This window comes from Ammospiza caudacuta, chromosome 29 (genome assembly GCF_027887145.1).
Source record: "Ammospiza caudacuta isolate bAmmCau1 chromosome 29, bAmmCau1.pri, whole genome shotgun sequence".
Classification (NCBI taxonomy): domain Eukaryota; kingdom Metazoa; phylum Chordata; class Aves; order Passeriformes; family Passerellidae; genus Ammospiza; species Ammospiza caudacuta.
This window is the reverse complement of record NC_080621.1, coordinates 1,299,121-1,317,800: the sequence shown is the minus strand read 5'-3', so window position 1 is coordinate 1,317,800 and position 18,680 is coordinate 1,299,121. Positions and strand designations below refer to the sequence as shown.

The 18,680-nt window shown below is 43.3% G+C and overlaps 1 protein-coding gene across 1 annotated transcript in view; it reads right to left on the bottom strand.

Annotated features, from left to right (window-relative positions):
• The window catches only part of AKAP8L (A-kinase anchoring protein 8 like), a 36,940-nt gene that overhangs the window by 8,481 nt on the left and 9,779 nt on the right, over positions 1-18,680 (bottom strand). The window contains 7 exon segments of the mRNA XM_058821373.1: positions 2,499-2,604; positions 6,415-6,556; positions 9,880-9,997; positions 13,156-13,192; positions 14,568-14,614; positions 17,095-17,185; positions 17,187-17,213. Of these exon segments, the coding sequence (XP_058677356.1) occupies positions 2,499-2,604; positions 6,415-6,556; positions 9,880-9,997; positions 13,156-13,192; positions 14,568-14,614; positions 17,095-17,185; positions 17,187-17,213 (568 nt within the window).

Here is an 18,680-nt window from a genome sequence, read left to right as displayed (position 1 = left end):
GATCAGGGATCCCCAGTGCTCCAGGGCCAGATCTGGGGAACAGAAAATGGGATTGGGATCAGGGATCCGGGAATGGGCTCAGACATCTGGGAATGGGATCAGGGATTGGGATCAGGGATCAGGGAATGGGATCTGGGATCTCCAGTGCTCCAGGCCCAGATCTGGGGAACAGAAAATGGGATCAAAAAACGAGATCAGAAATTGGGATCAGGGATCTGGGAATGGGATCAGATAAACCCCCAAGGGATCCCCAGGGCTCCAGGGCCAGATCTGAGAAAAGGGATCAGAAATTGGGATCAGGGATCTGGGAATGGGATCTGGGAATGGGATCTGGGATTGGGATCAGGGATCAGGGAATGGGATTTGGGATCCCCAGTGCTCCAGGCCCAGATCTGGGGAACAGAAAATGGGATTGGGATCAGGGATCTGGGATTGGGATCAGGAAATGGGATCTGGGATTGGGATCAGGAAATGGGATCTGGGATTGGGATCTGGGAATGGGATCTAAGATTGGGATCACAGGGATTGGGATCCCCAGAGTTCCAGGCCCATCTCTGGAAAACAGGGATTGGGATCAGGAATGGGATTGGGATCAGATCAACCCCTAAGAGATCCCCAGTGCTCCAGAGCCACCTCAGGAAAATGGGATTGGGATCAGGGATTGGGATCAGGGATCTGGGACAGGGATCGGGATCAGGGATTGGGATCAGGGATTGGGATGGGGAATGGCCAAACCCTCTGGGACATTCCAGAGCCATTCCTGGGGTTCCCAACCCTTCCCTTCCCGGGGATCCCCCCTTGCCCCATTCCCAGGGAATCCCCCAAATCCTGCAGGGAATTCCCCCAATCCCATTCCCAGGGAATCCCCCAAATCCCATTCCCATGGAATTCCCCCAAATCCTGCAGGGAATCCCCCCAAATCCCATTCCCAGGGAATCCCCCCAAATCCCATTCCCAGGGAATTCCCACCCCATTCCCAGGGAATCCCCCCAAATCCTGCAGGGAATCCCCCAAATCCCATTCCCAGGGAATTCCCAAATCCCATTCCCAGGGAATCCCCCAATCCCATTCCCAGGGAATCCCCCAAATCCTGGAGGGAATCCCCCAAATCCCATTCCCAGGGAATTCCCCAATCCCATTCCCAGGGAATCCCCCCAAATCCTGCAGGGAATCCCCCAAATCCCATTCCCAGGGAATCCCCCAAATCCTGCAGGGAATTCCCCCAATCCCATTCCCAGGGAATCCCCCAAATCCCATTCCCAGGGAATCCCCCAAATCCCATTCCCAGGGAATTCCCCAATCCCATTCCCAGGGAATCCCCCAAATCCCATTCCCAGGAAATTCCCCCAAATCCCATTCCCAGGAAATTCCCCAAATCCTGCAGGGAATTCCCCCAATCCCATTCCCAGGGAATCCCCCAAATCCCATTCCCAGGGAATTCCCCAATCCCACTCCAAGGGAATCCCCCCAAATCCCATTCCCAGGAAAATCATCCCCCAAATCCCATTCCCATGGAATCCCCCCATATCCTGCAGGGAATCCCCCCAAATCCCATTCCCATGGAATTCCCCCAAATCCTGCAGGGAATCCCCCAAATCCCATTCCCAGGGAATTCCCCAAATCCCATTCCCAGGAAATTCCCCCAAATCCCATTCCCAGGGAATTCCCCAAATCCCATTCCCAGGAAATTCCCCCAAATCCCATTCCCAGGAAATTCCCCAAATCCTGCAGGGAATTCCCCCAATCCCATTCCCAGGGAATCCCCCAAATCCCATTCCCAGGGAATTCCCCAATCCCACTCCAAGGGAATCCCCCCAAATCCCATTCCCAGGAAAATCATCCCCCAAATCCCATTCCCATGGAATCCCCCCATATCCTGCAGGGAATCCCCCAAATCCCATTCCCAGGAAATTCCCCCAAATCCTGCAGGGAATCCCCCAAATCCCATTCCCAGGAAATTTCCCAATCCCATTCCCAGGGAATTCCCCAATCCCATTCCCAGGGAATCCCCCAAATCCCATTCCCAGGAAATTTCCCAATCCCATTCCCACGGAATTCCCCCAAATCCCATTCCCAGGGAATTCCCCAAATCCCATTCCCAGGATTTTGGGATATTTTTGGGGATGTTTTTGGGATATTTTTGAGGTATTCTTGGGATATTTTTGGGATATTTTTGGGGATATTTTTGGGGATATTTTTGGGGTATTTTGGGGGGATATTTTATGATATTTTTAGGATATTTTTGAGGTATTTTTGGGACATGTTTGGGATATTTTTGGGGATATTTTTGAGGTATTTTTGGGATATTTTTGGGATATTTTTGAGGTATTTTTGAGGTATTTTTGGGATACTTTTGGGGTATTTTGGGGGGATATTTTGGGATATTTTTAGGATATTTTTGAGGTATTTTCGGGACATTTTTGGGGTATTTTTGGGGATATCTTTGGTGTATTTTTAGGGATATTTTTGGGGATATTTTTGTGGTATTTTTGGGGTACCCTGGGTGAGGTCCTGCTCCCTGTGGATCTGTTGGATCACGGCGTTGATGTCCCGGATCCCGCGGCGCCGCTCCTCCGTCTTCCGCGTCTTGTTGGCCACGTACTCCTGGGGGGATTCCATGGCATCAGCATCCCAAAAACCCATGGGAATTATCCCAAAATTCCATGGGAATTCCCTGGGATCAGCATCCCAAAAACCCCCAGGAATTATCCCAAAAATCCCTGGGAATTCCCCAGGATCAGCATCCCAAAAATCCCTGGGATCATCCCAAAATTCCATGGGAATTCCCTGGGATCAGCATCCCAAAAACCCATGGGAATTGTCCCAAAAATCCACGGGAATTCCCTGGGATCATCCCAAAAATCCCTGGGAATTCCCAGGGATCAGCATCCCAAAAATCCCTGGGATCATCCCAAAATTCCATGGGAATTCCCTGGGATCAGCATCCCAAAAATCCCCAACAATTATCCCAAAAACCCACGGGAATTCCCCGTGAACAGCATCCCAAAAATCCATGGGAATTCCCTGGGATCAGCATCCCAAAAACCCCCAGGAATTATCCCAAAATTCCATGGGAATTCCATGGGATCAGCATCCCAAAAACCCATGGGAATTCTCCCAAAAATCCACGGGAATTCCCCGTGATCGGCATCCCAAAAATCCCCAGGAATTATCCCAAAAACCCACGGGAATTCCCTGTGAACAGCATCCCAAAAATCCCTGGGAATTCTCTGGGATCAGAATCCCAAAAATCCCCAGGAATCATCCCAAAAATCCACGGGAATTCCCTGGGATCATCCCAAAATTCCCTGGGAATTCTCTGGGATCAGCATCCCAAAAATCCCTGGGATCATCCCAAAATTCCCTGGGAATTCCCTGGGATCAGCATCCCAAAAAATCCATGGGAATTGTCCCAAAAATCCACGGGAATTCCCTGGGATCATCCCAAAAATCCCTGGGAATTCCCAGGGATCAGCATCCCAAAAATCCCTGGGATCATCCCAAAATTCCATGGGATCAGCATCCCAAAACCCCCCAGGAATTATCCCAAAAACCCACAGGAATTCCCTGGGATCAGCATCCCAAAAACCCATGGGAATTGTCCCAAAAATCCACGGGAATTCCCCGTGATCGGCATCCCAAAAATCCCTGGGAATTCCCTGGGATCAGCATCCCAAAAATCCCTGGGATCATCCCAAAAATCCATGGGAATTCCATGGGATCAGCATCCCAAAAACCCATGGGAATTGTCCCAAAAATCCACGGGAATTCCCTGGGATCAGCATCCCAAAAATCCCTGGGATCATTCCAAAATTCCATGGGAATTCCCCAGGATCAGCATCCCAAAATTCCATGGGAATTCCCTGGGATCAGCATCCCAAAAATGCCCAGGAATTATCCCAAAATTCCACAGGAATTCCCCGTGATCAGCATCCCAAAAATCCCTGGGAATTCCCCAGGATCAGCATCCCAAAAATCCCTGGGATCATTCCAAAATTCCATGGGAATTCCCCAGGATCAGCATCCCAAAAATCCATGGGAATTGTCCCAAAAATCCCTGGGAATTCCCTGGGATCAGCATCCCATGGAAACCCATGGGAATTGTCCCAAAAATCCACGGGAATTCCCCGTGATCAGCATCCCAAAAATCCCTGGGATCATCCCAAAATTCCATGGGAATTCCCTGGGATCAGCATCCCAAAAATCCCCAGGAATTATCCCAAAAACCCACGGGAATTCCCCGTGATCAGCATCCCAAAAATCCCTGGGAATTCCCTGTGATCAGCATCCCAAAAATCCCTGGGATCATCCCAAAAATCCCTGGGAATGATTATCCCAGGGATTTGGGATAATCCCTGGGATCAGCATCCCAAAAATCCCTGGGATTATCCCAAAATTCCATGGGAATTCCCTGGGACCAGCATCCCAAAAATCCCTGGGATCATCCCAAAATTCCCTGGGAATTCCCTGGGACCAGCATCCCAAAAATCCCCAATCCCTCCTGCAGGAAATTCCCTGGAATCAGCATCCTAAAATTCCCCGGGAATTCCCTGGGATCATCCCAAAAATCCACAGGAAAGGGAAGGGAAGGGAAGGGAGGAAGAGGAGAGGAGGAGGAGGAAGATGAGGAGAAAGAGGAGGAGGAGGAAGAGGAGGCCGAAGGCACCTGCAGGAACTGGGCGGTCTGGGGGGGCAGCCTGCAGCTGAACTGGAAATGGGGAGAGGGAAAGGAAGGAAAGGAAAAGCAGGAAAAGGAGGAAGAGGAGGGAAAAGAGGAGGAAGAAGAGGAGGAAGAGGAGGAAAATGAGGAAGAGGAGGAAGATGAGGCCGAAGCACCTGCAGGAGCTGGGCTGTCTGCGGGGGCAGCCTGGAGCTGAACTGGAAATGGGAAATGGGAAATGGGAAAGGAGGGAAGGGAACAGAAAAAGGAGGAAAAGGAGGAAGAGCAGAGGAAGAAGAGGAGGAAGAAGAGGATGAGGAGGAAGCTGAGGAGGAGGAAGGCACCTGCAGGAACTGGGCTGTCTGGGCCGGCAGGCGGCTCCCCACGAACTGGAAATGGGAAATGGGGAGAGGGAAATCAGGGAAAGGAACAGGAAAAGGAGGAAGAGCAGGAAAAGGAGAGGAAGAGGAGGAAGAGGAGGATGAGGAAGAAGCTGAGGAGGAGGAAGGCACCTGCAGGAACTGGGCGGTCTGGGCCGGCAGGCGGCTCCCCATGAACTGGAAATGGGGAGAGGGAAATCAGGGAAAGAAGGAAGAGCAAAGGAAGAAGAGGAGGAAGAAGAGGAAGAGGAAGAAGAAGAGGAAGAGGAAGAAGAGGAGGAAGAAGAGGAAGAGGAGGAAGCTGAGGCCGAAGCACCTGCAGGAACTGGGCGGTCTGGGCCGGCAGGCGGCTCCCCACGAACTGGAAACGAGAAATGGGGAGAGGGAAAGGAGGGAAAGGAACAGGAAAAGGAGGAAAAGCAGGAAAAGGAGAGGAAGAGGAGGAAGAGGAGGATGAGGAGGATGAGGAAGAAGCTGAGGAGGAGGAAGGCACCTGCAGGAACTGGGCGGTCTGGGCCGGCAGGCGGCTCCCCAGGAACTGGAAATGGGAAATGGGGAGAGGGAAATCAGGGAAAGGAACAGGAAAAGGAGGAAGAGCAGGAAAAGGAGAGGAAGAGGAGGAAGAGGAGGATGAGGAGGAAGCTGAGGAGGAGGAAGGCACCTGCAGGAACTGGGCGGTCTGGGCCAGCAGGCGGCTCCCCACGAACTGGAAATGGGGAGAGGGAAATCAGGGAAAGAAGGAAGAGCAAAGGAAGAAGAGGAGGAAGAAGAGGAAGAGGAAGAAGAAGAGGAAGAGGAAGAAGAGGAGGAAGAAGAGGAAGAGGAGGAAGCTGAGGCCGAAGCACCTGCAGGAACTGGGCGGTCTGGGCCGGCAGGCGGCTCCCCACGAACTGGAAACGAGAAATGGGGAGAGGGAAAGGAGGGAAAGGAACAGGAAAAGGAGGAAGAGCAGAGAAAGAAGAGGAAGAGGAGGAAGAGGAGGAAGAGGAGCATGAGGAGGATGAGGAGGAAGCTGAGGCCGAAGCACCTGCAGGAACTGCGCTGTCTGGGCCGGCAGGCGGCTCCCCAGGAACTGGAAATGGGGAGAGGGAAATCAGGGAAAGGAAAAGCAGGAAAAGGAGGAAAAGGAGGAAGAGCAGAGGAGGAAGAGGAGGAAGAGGAGGATGAGGAAGAGGAGGAAGCTGAGGCCGAAGCACCTGCAGGAACTGGGCTGTCTGGGCCGGCAGGCGGCTCCCCAGGAACTGGAAATGGGGAGAGGGAAATCAGGGAAAGGAAAAGCAGGAAAAGGAGGAAAAGGAGGAAGAGCAGAGGAAGAAGAGGAGGAAGAGGAGGAAGAGGAGGATGAGGAAGAGGAGGAAGCTGAGGCCGAAGCACCTGCAGGAACTGGGCTGTCTGGGCCGGCAGGCGGCTCCCCAGGAACTGGAAATGCTCGCGGTGGAATTTGCTCTCCAGGTGCTGCCGGATCTCGTCCTCAAAGAACGTCCGGAACTTGCAGAGAGAGCAAACGAACTGGATCCTGGGAAATGGGAAACGGGAATTAGGGGGGAAAATGGGAAATTATGGGGGAAAATATGGGGGAAATATGGGGAAAATATGGGGAAAATTGGGGAAAGTAATGGGGAAAAATTGGGGAAAATTATGGGAAAAATTGGGGAAAATGGGGAAAATTATGGGGAAAATTACGGAGAAAAATTGGGGAAAATTATGGGGAAAAGTATGGGGAAAATTGAGGGAAATTAGGGGGAACAATTGGGGAAAAATGGGGAAAAATAATGGGGAAAAATGGGGAAAATTATGGGGAAAATTATGGGGGAAAATTATGGGGGAAAATTATGGGGAAAAGATAATGGGGAAAAATGGGGAATAATTATGGCGAAAAATTGGGGAAAATTATGGGGAAAATATGAGGAAAATTGGGGAAAATAATGGGAAAAAATAGGGGAAATTATGGGGGAAATTACGGGGAAATTTGGGGAAAGTAATGGGGAAAATGGGGGAAATTATGGGAAAAATTGGAGAAAGTAATGGGGAAAAATAATGGGGAAAAATGGGGAAAAATATGGGGAAAATTATGGGGAAAATTATGGGGAAAATGGGGAAAATATGGGGAAAATTGGGGAAAATTATGGGGAAATTTAGGGAAAGTAATGGGGAAAATGGGGGGAAATTATGGGGAAAAATGGGGAAAATTATGGGGAAAATTATGGGGGAAAATTATGGGGGAAAATTATGGGGAAAAGATAATGGGGAAAAATGGGGAATAATTATGGCGAAAAATTGGGGAAAATTATGGGGAAAATATGAGGAAAATTGGGGAAAATAATGGGAAAAAATAGGGGAAATTATGGGGGAAATTACGGGGAAATTTGGGGAAAGTAATGGGGAAAATGGGGGAAATTATGGGAAAAATTGGAGAAAGTAATGGGGAAAAATAATGGGGAAAAATGGGGAAAAATATGGGGAAAATTATGGGGAAAATTATGGGGAAAATGGGGAAAATATGGGGAAAATTGGGGAAAATTATGGGGAAATTTAGGGAAAGTAATGGGGAAAATGGGGGGAAATTATGGGGAAAAATGGGGAAAATTATGGGGAAAATTATGGGGGAAAATTGTAGGGAAAAGATAAAGGGGAAAAATTGGGAATAATTATGGGGAAAAATTGGGGAAAATTATGGGGAAAATATGAGGAAAATTGGGGAAAATAATGGGAAAAAATAGGGGAAATTATGGGGAAAATTATGGGGGAAATTACGGGGAAATTTGGGGAAAGTAATGGGGAAAATGGGGGAAATTATGGGAAAAATTGGGGGAAATGGGGAAAAATAATGGGGAAAAATGGGGAAAAATATGGGGAAAATTATGGGGAAAATTATGGGGAAAATGGGGAAAATATGGGGAAAATTGGGGAAAATTATGGGGAAATTTAGGGAAAGTAATGGGGAAAATGGGGGGAAATTATGGGGAAAAATGGGGAAAATTATGGGGAAAATTATGGGGGAAAATTATGGGGAAAAGATAAAGGGGAAAAATGGGGAATAATTATGGGGAAAAATTGGGGAAAATTATGGGGAAAATATGAGGAAAATTGGGGAAAATAATGGGAAAAAATAGGGGAAATTATGGGGAAAATTATGGGGGAAATTACGGGGAAATTTGGGGAAAGTAATGGGGAAAATGGGGGAAATTATGGGAAAAATTGGAGAAAGTAATGGGGAAAAATAATGGGGAAAAATGGGGAAAAATATGGGGAAAATTATGGGGAAAATTATGGGGAAAATGGGGAAAATATGGGGAAAATTGGGGAAAATTATGGGGAAATTTAGGGAAAGTAATGGGGAAAATGGGGGGAAATTATGGGGAAAAATGGGGAAAATTATGGGGAAAATTATGGGGGAAAATTATGGGGGAAAATTATGGGGAAAAGATAATGGGGAAAAATGGGGAATAATTATGGCGAAAAATTGGGGAAAATTATGGGGAAAATATGAGGAAAATTGGGGAAAATAATGGGAAAAAATAGGGGAAATTATGGGGGAAATTACGGGGAAATTTGGGGAAAGTAATGGGGAAAATGGGGGAAATTATGGGAAAAATTGGAGAAAGTAATGGGGAAAAATAATGGGGAAAAATGGGGAAAAATATGGGGAAAATTATGGGGAAAATTATGGGGAAAATGGGGAAAATATGGGGAAAATTGGGGAAAATTATGGGGAAATTTAGGGAAAGTAATGGGGAAAATGGGGGAAATTATGGGGAAAAATGGGGAAAATTATGGGGAAAATTATGGGGGAAAATTATGGGGGAAAATTATGGGGAAAAGATAATGGGGAAAAATGGGGAATAATTATGGCGAAAAATTGGGGAAAATTATGGGGAAAATATGAGGAAAATTGGGGAAAATAATGGGAAAAAATAGGGGAAATTATGGGGAAAATTATGGGGGAAATTACGGGGAAATTTGGGGAAAGTAATGGGGAAAATGGGGGAAATTATGGGAAAAATTGGAGAAAGTAATGGGGAAAAATAATGGGGAAAAATGGGGAAAAATATGGGGAAAATTATGGGGAAAATTATGGGGAAAATGGGGAAAATATGGGGAAAATTGGGGAAAATTATGGGGAAATTTAGGGAAAGTAATGGGGAAAATGGGGGGAAATTATGGGGAAAAATGGGGAAAATTATGGGGAAAATTATGGGGGAAAATTATGGGGGAAAATTATGGGGAAAAGATAATGGGGAAAAATGGGGAATAATTATGGCGAAAAATTGGGGAAAATTATGGGGAAAATATGAGGAAAATTGGGGAAAATAATGGGAAAAAATAGGGGAAATTATGGGGAAAATTATGGGGGAAATTACGGGGAAATTTGGGGAAAGTAATGGGGAAAATGGGGGAAATTATGGGAAAAATTGGAGAAAGTAATGGGGAAAAATAATGGGGAAAAATATGGGGAAAATTATGGGGAAAATTATGGGGAAAATGGGGAAAATATGGGGAAAATTGGGGAAAATAATGGGGAAATTTAGGGAAAGTAATGGGGAAAATGGGGGAAATTATGGGGAAAAATTGGGGGAAAATGAGGAAAATTATGGGAAAAATTAGGGGAAATTATGGGGGAAAATTGGGGGAAATGGGGAAAAATAATGAGGAAAATTGGGAAAATTATGGGGAAAAATAATGGGGAAAAATAATGGGGAATTCCATTAAAAAGGGAAAAAAATCCCAAAAAAATCCGAAATATTCCCTAAAAAAGGAAAAAATCCCTAAGAAACAAGGAAAATTTCTAAAAAAAGGAAAAATTCGCAAAAAAAAAGGGAATTTTGGAGGATTTGTCACCTCTCGACCATGCGGTCCCGGTGCCGCCTCTTCTGCCGCTCCTGGGATTTCCTCCCGGCCTGGAGCCTCGGCCTCGGCTGCGAAATCCCAAAATTCTCCTCTGGGTTGCTCAGGGCCCCTGGAAAAATGGAAAAATGGGAATTCTGGGGGTTTGACAGGGAATCAGAGCAAAATTCCCAAGAATTACCACAAAATTCCAAGAAAATCCAGAGAAATTGCAAAGGAATCGAGGGCAAAATCCCAGGGAATCAGCAGAAAATCCCAGGATTTTTAAAGTGGGAATATTCAGGATTCCGCCCCAAAATCCAAAGAAATCCAAGCCAAAATCCAAGAAAATGAAAAGTCCCAGGAAATCCAACCCAAACAAATCAGTCCAAAAATTCCAGGAATTCCAACCCCAAATTCCAAACAAATTCAGCCCAAAACCCCAGGGAATCAGCCCAAAATCCCAGGATTTTTAAAGTGGAAATATCCAGGATTCAGCTCCAAATCCCAGGGAATCCAACCCCAAATTCCAAAGAATTCCAAGCAAAAATCCCAGAAATTCCAACGCTAAATTCCAAAGAAATCCAACCCAAAATCCCAGAAATTCCAACCCTAAATTCCAAAGAAATCCAGCCCAAAATCCCAGAAATTCCAACCCTAAATTCCAAGGAAATCCAGCCCAAAACCCAGGGAATCAGCCCAAAAATCCCAGGATTTTTAAAGTGGGAATATCCAGGATTCAGCTCCAAATCCCAGGGAATCCACCCCAAATTCCAAAGAAATCCAAGCCAAAATCCCAGAAATTCCAACGCTAAATTCCAAAGAAATCCAAGCCAAAATCCCAGAAATTCCAACCCTAAATTCCAAAGAAATCAGCCCAAATTCCAAGGAAATCCAGCCCAAAACCCCAGGGAATCAGCCCCAAATCCCAGGATTTTTAAAGTGGGAATATCCAGGATTCAGCTCCAAATCCCAGGGAATCCAGCACAAAATTCCAAAGAATTCCAAGCAAAAATCCCAGAAATTCCAACGCTAAATTCCAAAGAAATCCAACCCAAAATCCCAGAAATTCCAACCCTAAATTCCAAAGAAATCCAACCCAAAATCCCAGAAATTCCAACGCTAAATTCCAAAGAAATCCAGCCCAAAATCACAGAAATTCCAACCACAAATTCCAAAGAAATCCAGCCCAAAATCCCAGAAATTCCAACCCTAAATTCCAAAGAAATCAGCCCAAAACCCCAGAAATTCCAACCCTAAATTCCAAAGAAATCCAGCCCAAAATCCCAGAAATTCCAACCCTAAATTCCAAACAAATCCAAGCCAAAATCCCAGAAATTCCAACCCTAAATTCCAAAGAAATCCAACCCAAAACCCCAGAAATTCCAACCCTAAATTCCAAAGAAATCAGCCCAAAATCACAGAAATTCCAACCCTAAATTCCAAAGAAATCCAACCCAAAACCCCAGAAATTCCAACCCTAAATTCCAAAGAAATCCAGCCCAAAACCCAGGGAATCAGCCCAAAAATCCCAGGATTTTTAAAGTGGGAATATCCAGGATTCAGCTCCAAATCCCAGGGAATCCAGCCCCAAATTCCAAAGAATTCCAAGCAAAAATCCCAGAAATTCCAACCCTAAATTCCAAAGAAATCCAACCCAAAATCCCAGAAATTCCAACCCTAAATTCCAAACAAATCCAAGCCAAAATCCCAGAAATTCCAACCCTAAATTCCAAAGAAATCCAACCCAAAACCCCAGAAATTCCAACCCTAAATTCCAAAGAAATCAGCCCAAAATCACAGAAATTCCAACCCTAAATTCCAAAGAAATCAGCCCAAATTCCAAGGAAATCCAGCCCAAAACCCAGGGAATCAGCCCCAAATCCCAGGATTTTTAAAGTGGGAATATCCAGGATTCAGCCCCAAATCCCAGGGAATCCACCCCAAATTCCAAAGAAATCCAATCCAAAATCCCAGAAATTCCAACCCCAAATTCCAAACAAATTCAGCCCAAAACCCCAGGGAATCAGCCCAAAATTCCAGGATTTTTAAAGTGGGAATATCCAGGATTCAGCTGCAAATCCCAGGGAATCCAGCACAAAATTCCAAAGAAATCCAATCCAAAATTCCAGAATTCCAACCCTAAATTCCAAAGAAATCCAGCCCAAAATGCCAGGTTCTTAAACTAGAAATATCCAGGATTCAGCCTCAAATTCCAAAGAAATCCAACCCAAAATCCCAGAAATTCCAACCCTAAATTCCAAAGAAATCCAGCCCAAAATCCCAGAAATTCCAACCCTGAATTCCAAAGAAATCAGCCCAAATTCCCCGGGAATCAGCCCAAAAATCCAAGGAAATCCAACACAAATTCCAAAAAAAGAGCCCAAAATCCCAGGAAATCCAAAATCCAAGGAAATCCAAATTCCCAAGGAATCAGCCCAAATCCCAAGGAAATCCAGCCCAAAATCCCAGGAAATTCAACCCAAAAATCCCAAGAAATCCAACCCAAAATCCAAGAAAATTCAAAATCCCAAGAAATTCAACCCAAAATCCAACCCTAAATCCCAAGAAATCGGCCCAAAATCCCAGGAATTCCAACCCTAAATCCAAGGAAACCAACCCAGAGTCAACAACCCCAAATTCCAAGGGAATCCAACCCAAATCTCAGGGATTTAGCCCAAAAATCCCAGGAAATTCAACCAAAAATTTCAGGAAATCATCCCAAGAAAACCCAACCCAAAATCCCAGGAATTCCAACCCTAAATTCCAAAGAAATCAGCCCAAAAATCCAAGGAAATCCAACCCAAAATCCCAGAAAAACCAAAATTCCAGGAGATCCAACCCAAAATCCTCCCCCAATCCCAAATTCCCAAAATTTTCTGGATTCTACTCCCCAGACTCCCTGGATTTTCTTCCCCAAATTCCTGAAAATCTCTAAATTTTCTTCACTAAATTCTCAAAATTCCCTGGATTTTCCTCCCAAAATTCTCTGGATTTTCCTCCCCAAATTCCCAAAATTCTCTGAATTTTCCTCCAAAAAATTCCCAAATTTCCCTGGATTTTCCTCCAAAAAATTCCCAAAATTCTCTGAATTTTCCTCCAAAAAATTCACAAAATTCTCTGAATTTTCCTCCAAATAATTCCCAAAATTCCCTGAATTTTCCTCCAAAAAAATTCCCAAAATTCCCTGGATTTTCCCTTTTCCCTCCCCTCAAACCCCTGGAAAATCCCCAGGAATTTCTGGAATTTTCCCTGGAATTTCTGGAATTTCCCCTGGAATTCCCAACTCACCTTTCTCAGAATCTCTTCCCTCTTCATCCTCCCCTTCCTGAAAAACCAAAAATTCAGGAATTTCCAAATCCCAGAATTTTCTTTTCGCAGATCCCAAAATCCCAAAATTTCCCTCCCTGAAATCCCAAAATCCCAAAATTTCCCTTCCAGAAATCCCAAAAAATTCCAAACTTTTCCTTCCTGAGACCCCAAATTCCCAAAATTTCCCTTCTGGAGATTCCAAAATTCCAGAATTTTTCTCCCTGAAATCCCAAAATCCCCAAATTTCTCTTCCACAAATCCCAAAATTCCAGAATTTCCCTCCCTGAAATCCCAAAATCCCAAATTTCCCTTTCCCAAAATCCCAAAAATCCCAAATTTCCCTTCCTGAAATCCCAAAATCCCCCAAAATTTCTCTTCCAGAAATCCCAAAAATCCCAAATTTCCCTTTCCCAAAATCCCAAAAATCCCAGAATTTCCCTCCCTGAAATCCCAAAATTCCAAAATTTCCCTTTCTGATATCCCAAAAAATCCCAAATTCCCAAAATTTCCCTTCCAGAAATCCCAAAACCCCAGAATTTCCCTTCCTGAAATCCCAAAATCCCCAAAATTTCTCTTCCAGAAATCTCAAAAATTCCACAATTTCCCTTCCTGAAATCCCAAAATTCCAGATTTCCCTTTCCCAAAATCCCAAAAATCCCAGAATTTCCCTCCCTGAGATCCCAAAAATCCCAAATTTCCCTTCCAGAAATCCCAAAAAATTCCAAACTTTTCCTTCCTGAGACCCCAAATTCCCAAAATTTCCCTTCTGGAGATCCCAAAATTCCAGAATTTTTCTCCCTGAAATCCCAAAATCCCCAAATTTCTCTTCCAGAAATCCCAAAATTCCAGAATTTCCCTCCCTGAAATCCCAAAATCCCAAAATTTCCCTCCCTGAAATCCCAAAATTCCCAAAATTTTCCTTCTAGAAATCCCAAAAATTCCAAATTTCCCTTCCCCAAAATCCCAAAAATCCAAAATTTCTCTTCCAGAAATCCCAAAATTCCAGAATTTTCCTCTCTGAAATCCCAAAATTTCCAAATTTCCCTCCCTGAAATCCCAAAAAATCCAAAATTTCCCTCCCTGAAATCCCAAAATTTCCAAATTTCCCTCCCTGAAATCCCAAAAAATCCAAAATTTCCCTCCCTGAAATCCCAAAATTTCCAAATTTCCCTTTCCCAAAATCCCAAAATTTCTCTTCCACAAATCCCAAAATTCCAGAATTTCCCTCCCTGAAATCCCCAAAAATCCCAAAATTTCTCTTCCAGAAATCCAAAAAAATCCCAAATTTCCCTCCCTGAAATCCCAAAAACTCCCAGAATTTCCCTCTCCCCACCCAAAATTCTTTGGAAATTCCCAAAATTCCCCAAATTCCCGGATTTTTCCTCACTCACCCCTCGGGATTCCTCCTTTTCTCCGGATTCTCCTTCCGTGCCTTCCTCTGCAAAAAACAAAAATCCAAAATTTGGGAATTTCAGACAAATCCTGGAAATTTTAAATGGAAATTTAACCCCAAAATTTGGGAATTTGGGATAAATCCTGGAATTTTTTAATGGAATTTCAGCCCAAAAAATTGGGAATTTGAGATAAATCCTGGAATTTTTTAATGGAAATTCAGCCCCAAAAAATTGGGAATTTGGGATAAATCCTGGGATTTTTTAATGGAAATTTAATCCCAAAATTTGGGAATTTGGGATAAATCCCAGAATTTTCTGAGCTGGAAATCCAAAATTCATCCCGAAATCTGGGATTTTTAAATGGAATTTAACCCCAAAAATTTGGAATTTCAGACAAATCCTGGGATTTTTTAATGGAATTCAAACCCAAAATTTGGGAATTTGGGATAAATCCTGGAATTTTTTAATGGAAATTCAGCCCAAAAAATTGGGAATTTGAGATAAATCCTGGAATTTTTTAATGGAAATTCAGCCCCAAAAAATTGGGAATTTGAGATAAATCCTGGAATTTTTTAATGGAAATTCAGCCCCAAAAAATTGGGAATTTGGGATAAATCCTGGGATTTTTTAATGGAAATTTAACCCCAAAATTTGGGAATTTGGGATAAATCCCAGAATTTTCTGAGCTGGAAATCCAAAATTCATCCCGAAATCTGGGATTTTTAAATGGAATTTAACCCCAAAAATTTGGAATTTCAGACAAATCCTGGGATTTTTTAATGGAATTCAAACCCAAAATTTGGGAATTTGGGATAAATCCTGGAATTTTTTAATGGAAATTCAGCCCCAAAAATTGAAAATTTGGGATAAATTCTGGAATTTTTTAATGGAAATTCAGCCCCAAAAATTGGGAATTTAGGATAAATCTTGGAATTTTTTAATGGAAATTCAGCCCCAAAAAATTGGGAATTTGGGACAAATCCTGGAAATTTTAAATGGAAATTTAACCCCAAAATTTGGGAATTTGGGATAAATCCTGGAATTTTGTAATGGAAATTCAGCCCAAAAATTGAAAATTTGGGATAAATCCCAGAATTTTCTGAGCTGGGAATCCAAAATTCATCCCCAAAAATTGGGAATTTTGGGGATTTTTTAACTGGAATTCCAGAATTCCTCTCCATAAATTGGGAATTTGGGATCAATCCTGGGATTTTCTGAGCTGGAAATCCAAAATTCATCCCCAAAAATTGGGAATTTGGGGGATTTTTGAACTGGAATTCCAGAATTCCTCTCCATAAATTGGGAATTTGGGATAAATCCCAGGATTTTGAACTGGAATTCCAAGATTCTGCCCCCCAAAATTGAAAATTTGGGATCAATCCCAGGATTTTCTGGGCTGGAAATCCCAAATTCATCCCCAAAAATTGGGAATTTTGGGGATTTTTTAACTGGAATTCTGGAATTCCTCTCCATAAATTGGGAATTTGGGATTAATCCTGGGATTTTCTGAGCTGGAAATCCAAAATTCATCCTCAAAAATTGGGAATTTGGGGGATTTTTTAACTGGAATTCCAGAATTCCTCTCCATAAATCGGGAATTTGGGCTCAATCCCAGGGTTTTAAACTGGAATTCCAGAATTCCTCCCCTTAAATCCAGATTTTGTGATCAATCCCAGGATTTTTAACTGGAATTCCTCCCCAAAATTGGGAATTTGGGATCAATCCCAGGATTTTCTGAGCTGGAAATCCCAAATTCATCCCCAAAAATTGGGAATTTGGGCTCAATCCTGGGATTTTTAACTGGAATTCTGGAATTCCTTCTCCAAAATCAGGAATTTGTGATTAATCCCAGGATTTTAAACTGGAATTCCTCCCCCAAAATGAGGAATTTTGGGCTCAATCCCAGGATTTTCTGAGCTGGAAATCCCAAATTCATCCCCAAAAATTGGGAATTTGGGCTCAATCCCAGGATTTTCTGAGCTGGAAATCCCAAATTTATCTCCAAAAATTGGGAATTCGGAATAAATCCCAGGATTTTCCAGGCTGGAAATCGAAAATTTATCTCCAAAAATTGGGAATTTTGGGCTCAATCCCAGGATTTTCTGAGCTGGAAATCCCAAATTCATCCCCAAAAATTGGGAATTCGGAATAAATCCCAGGATTTTCCAGGCTGGAAATCGAAAATTTATCTCCAAAAATTGGGAATTCAGAATAAATCCCAGGATTTTCCAGGCTGGAAATCGAAAATTTATCTCCAAAAATTGGGAATTTTGGGCTCAATCCCGGGATTTTCCAAGCTGGAAATCGAAAATTTATCTCCAAAAATTGGGAATTTGGGCTCAATCCCAGGATTTTCTGAGCTGGAAATCCCAAATTTATCTCCAAAAATTGGGAATTTTGGGCTCAATCCCGGGATTTTCTGAGCTGGAAATTCCAAATTCATCCCCAAAAATTGGGAATTTTGGGGTTTTTTTAGCTGGAAATGCAGGATTCTCCCCCAGAAATGAGGAATTTCCCCCCTGACCGTTGTCGGAGCTGGAGTTGTCGGATCCGTCCGTCCGTCCGTCTGTCCGTCCGTCCGCCCGCCCGCCCGGCTGCCGGCGCCGCCCCGCGGGGGTCCCGGCGGGGACGTTTGCGCTGGGGCTGGAAGAGGGGGAAAACGGGTGAGAAACGGGGAAATTGGGGCAGAATTGAGAGGAAAAATGGAGAAAAATTGGAGGAAGAATGGAGAAAAAATTGAGGAAAAAATGGGGAAAATTTGAGAAAAAATTGTGAAAAAAATGAGGAAAATTTGAGAAAAATTTGAGGGAAATTTGAGAAAAGAATGAGGAAAAGAAGGAGGAAAGAATGAGAAAAAAATGAGGAGAGAATGAGAAAAGAGCAAACCAAGATAATTTCATGGAAAACCATGGAAAAACCACAGATAAATCATGGAATGCCCATAGAAAGTCAAGGAAAACCAGGATAATTTCATGGAAAACCATGGAAAAACCACGGAAAAACCACGGAATACCCACAGAAAGTCAAGGAAAACCACGAAAATTTAATGGGAAACCACGGAAAACCAGGGAGAAATCATGGAAAAATCATGGAATACCCATAGAAAGTCAAGGAAAGCCATGATAGTTTTATGGAAAACCATGGAAAAAACGCAGAAAAATCATGGAAAACTCATGGAATACCCATAGAAAATCAAGGAAAACCAAGATAATTTCATGGAAAACCATGGAAAAACCATGGAAAACTCATGGAATGCCCATAGGAAGTCAAGGAAAACCAAGATAATTTCATGGAAAACCATGGAAAAACCATGGAAAAATCATGGAATGCCCATAGAAAATCAAGGAAAACCAGGATAATTTCATGGAAATCATGGAAAACTCATGGAATACCCATAGAAAGTCAAGGAATGCCATGATAATTTCATGGAAATCATGGAAAAACCACGGAAAAATCATGGAATACCCATAGAAAGTCAAGGAAAGCCACGATAATTTCATGGAAAACCATGGAAAAGTCATGGAAAAGCCACGGAAAAATCATGGAGTGCCTATAGAATAAGTCAAGGAAAACCATGAAAATTTCATGGAAATCATGGAAAACTCATGGAATACCCACAGAAAGTCAAGGAAAACCAGGATAATTTCATGGAAATCATGGAAAACTCATGGAATACCCATAGAAAGTCAAGGAATGCCATGATAATTTCATGGAAAACCATGGAAAAACCATGGAAAACTCATGGAAAACTCATGGAATACCCATAGAAAGTCAAGGAATGCCATGATAATTTCATGGAAATCATGGAAAAACCACGGAAAAATCATGGAATACCCATAGAAAGTCAAGGAAAGCCACGATAATTTCATGGAAAACCATGGAAAAGTCATGGAAAAGCCACGGAAAAATCATGGAGTGCCTATAGAATAAGTCAAGGAAAACCATGAAAATTTCATGGAAATCATGGAAAACTCATGGAATACCCACAGAAAGTCAAGGAAAACCAGGATAATTTCATGGAAATCATGGAAAACTCATGGAATACCCATAGAAAGTCACGGAAAACCAAGAAAATTTCATGGAAAACCATGGAAATCATGGAAAAACCAC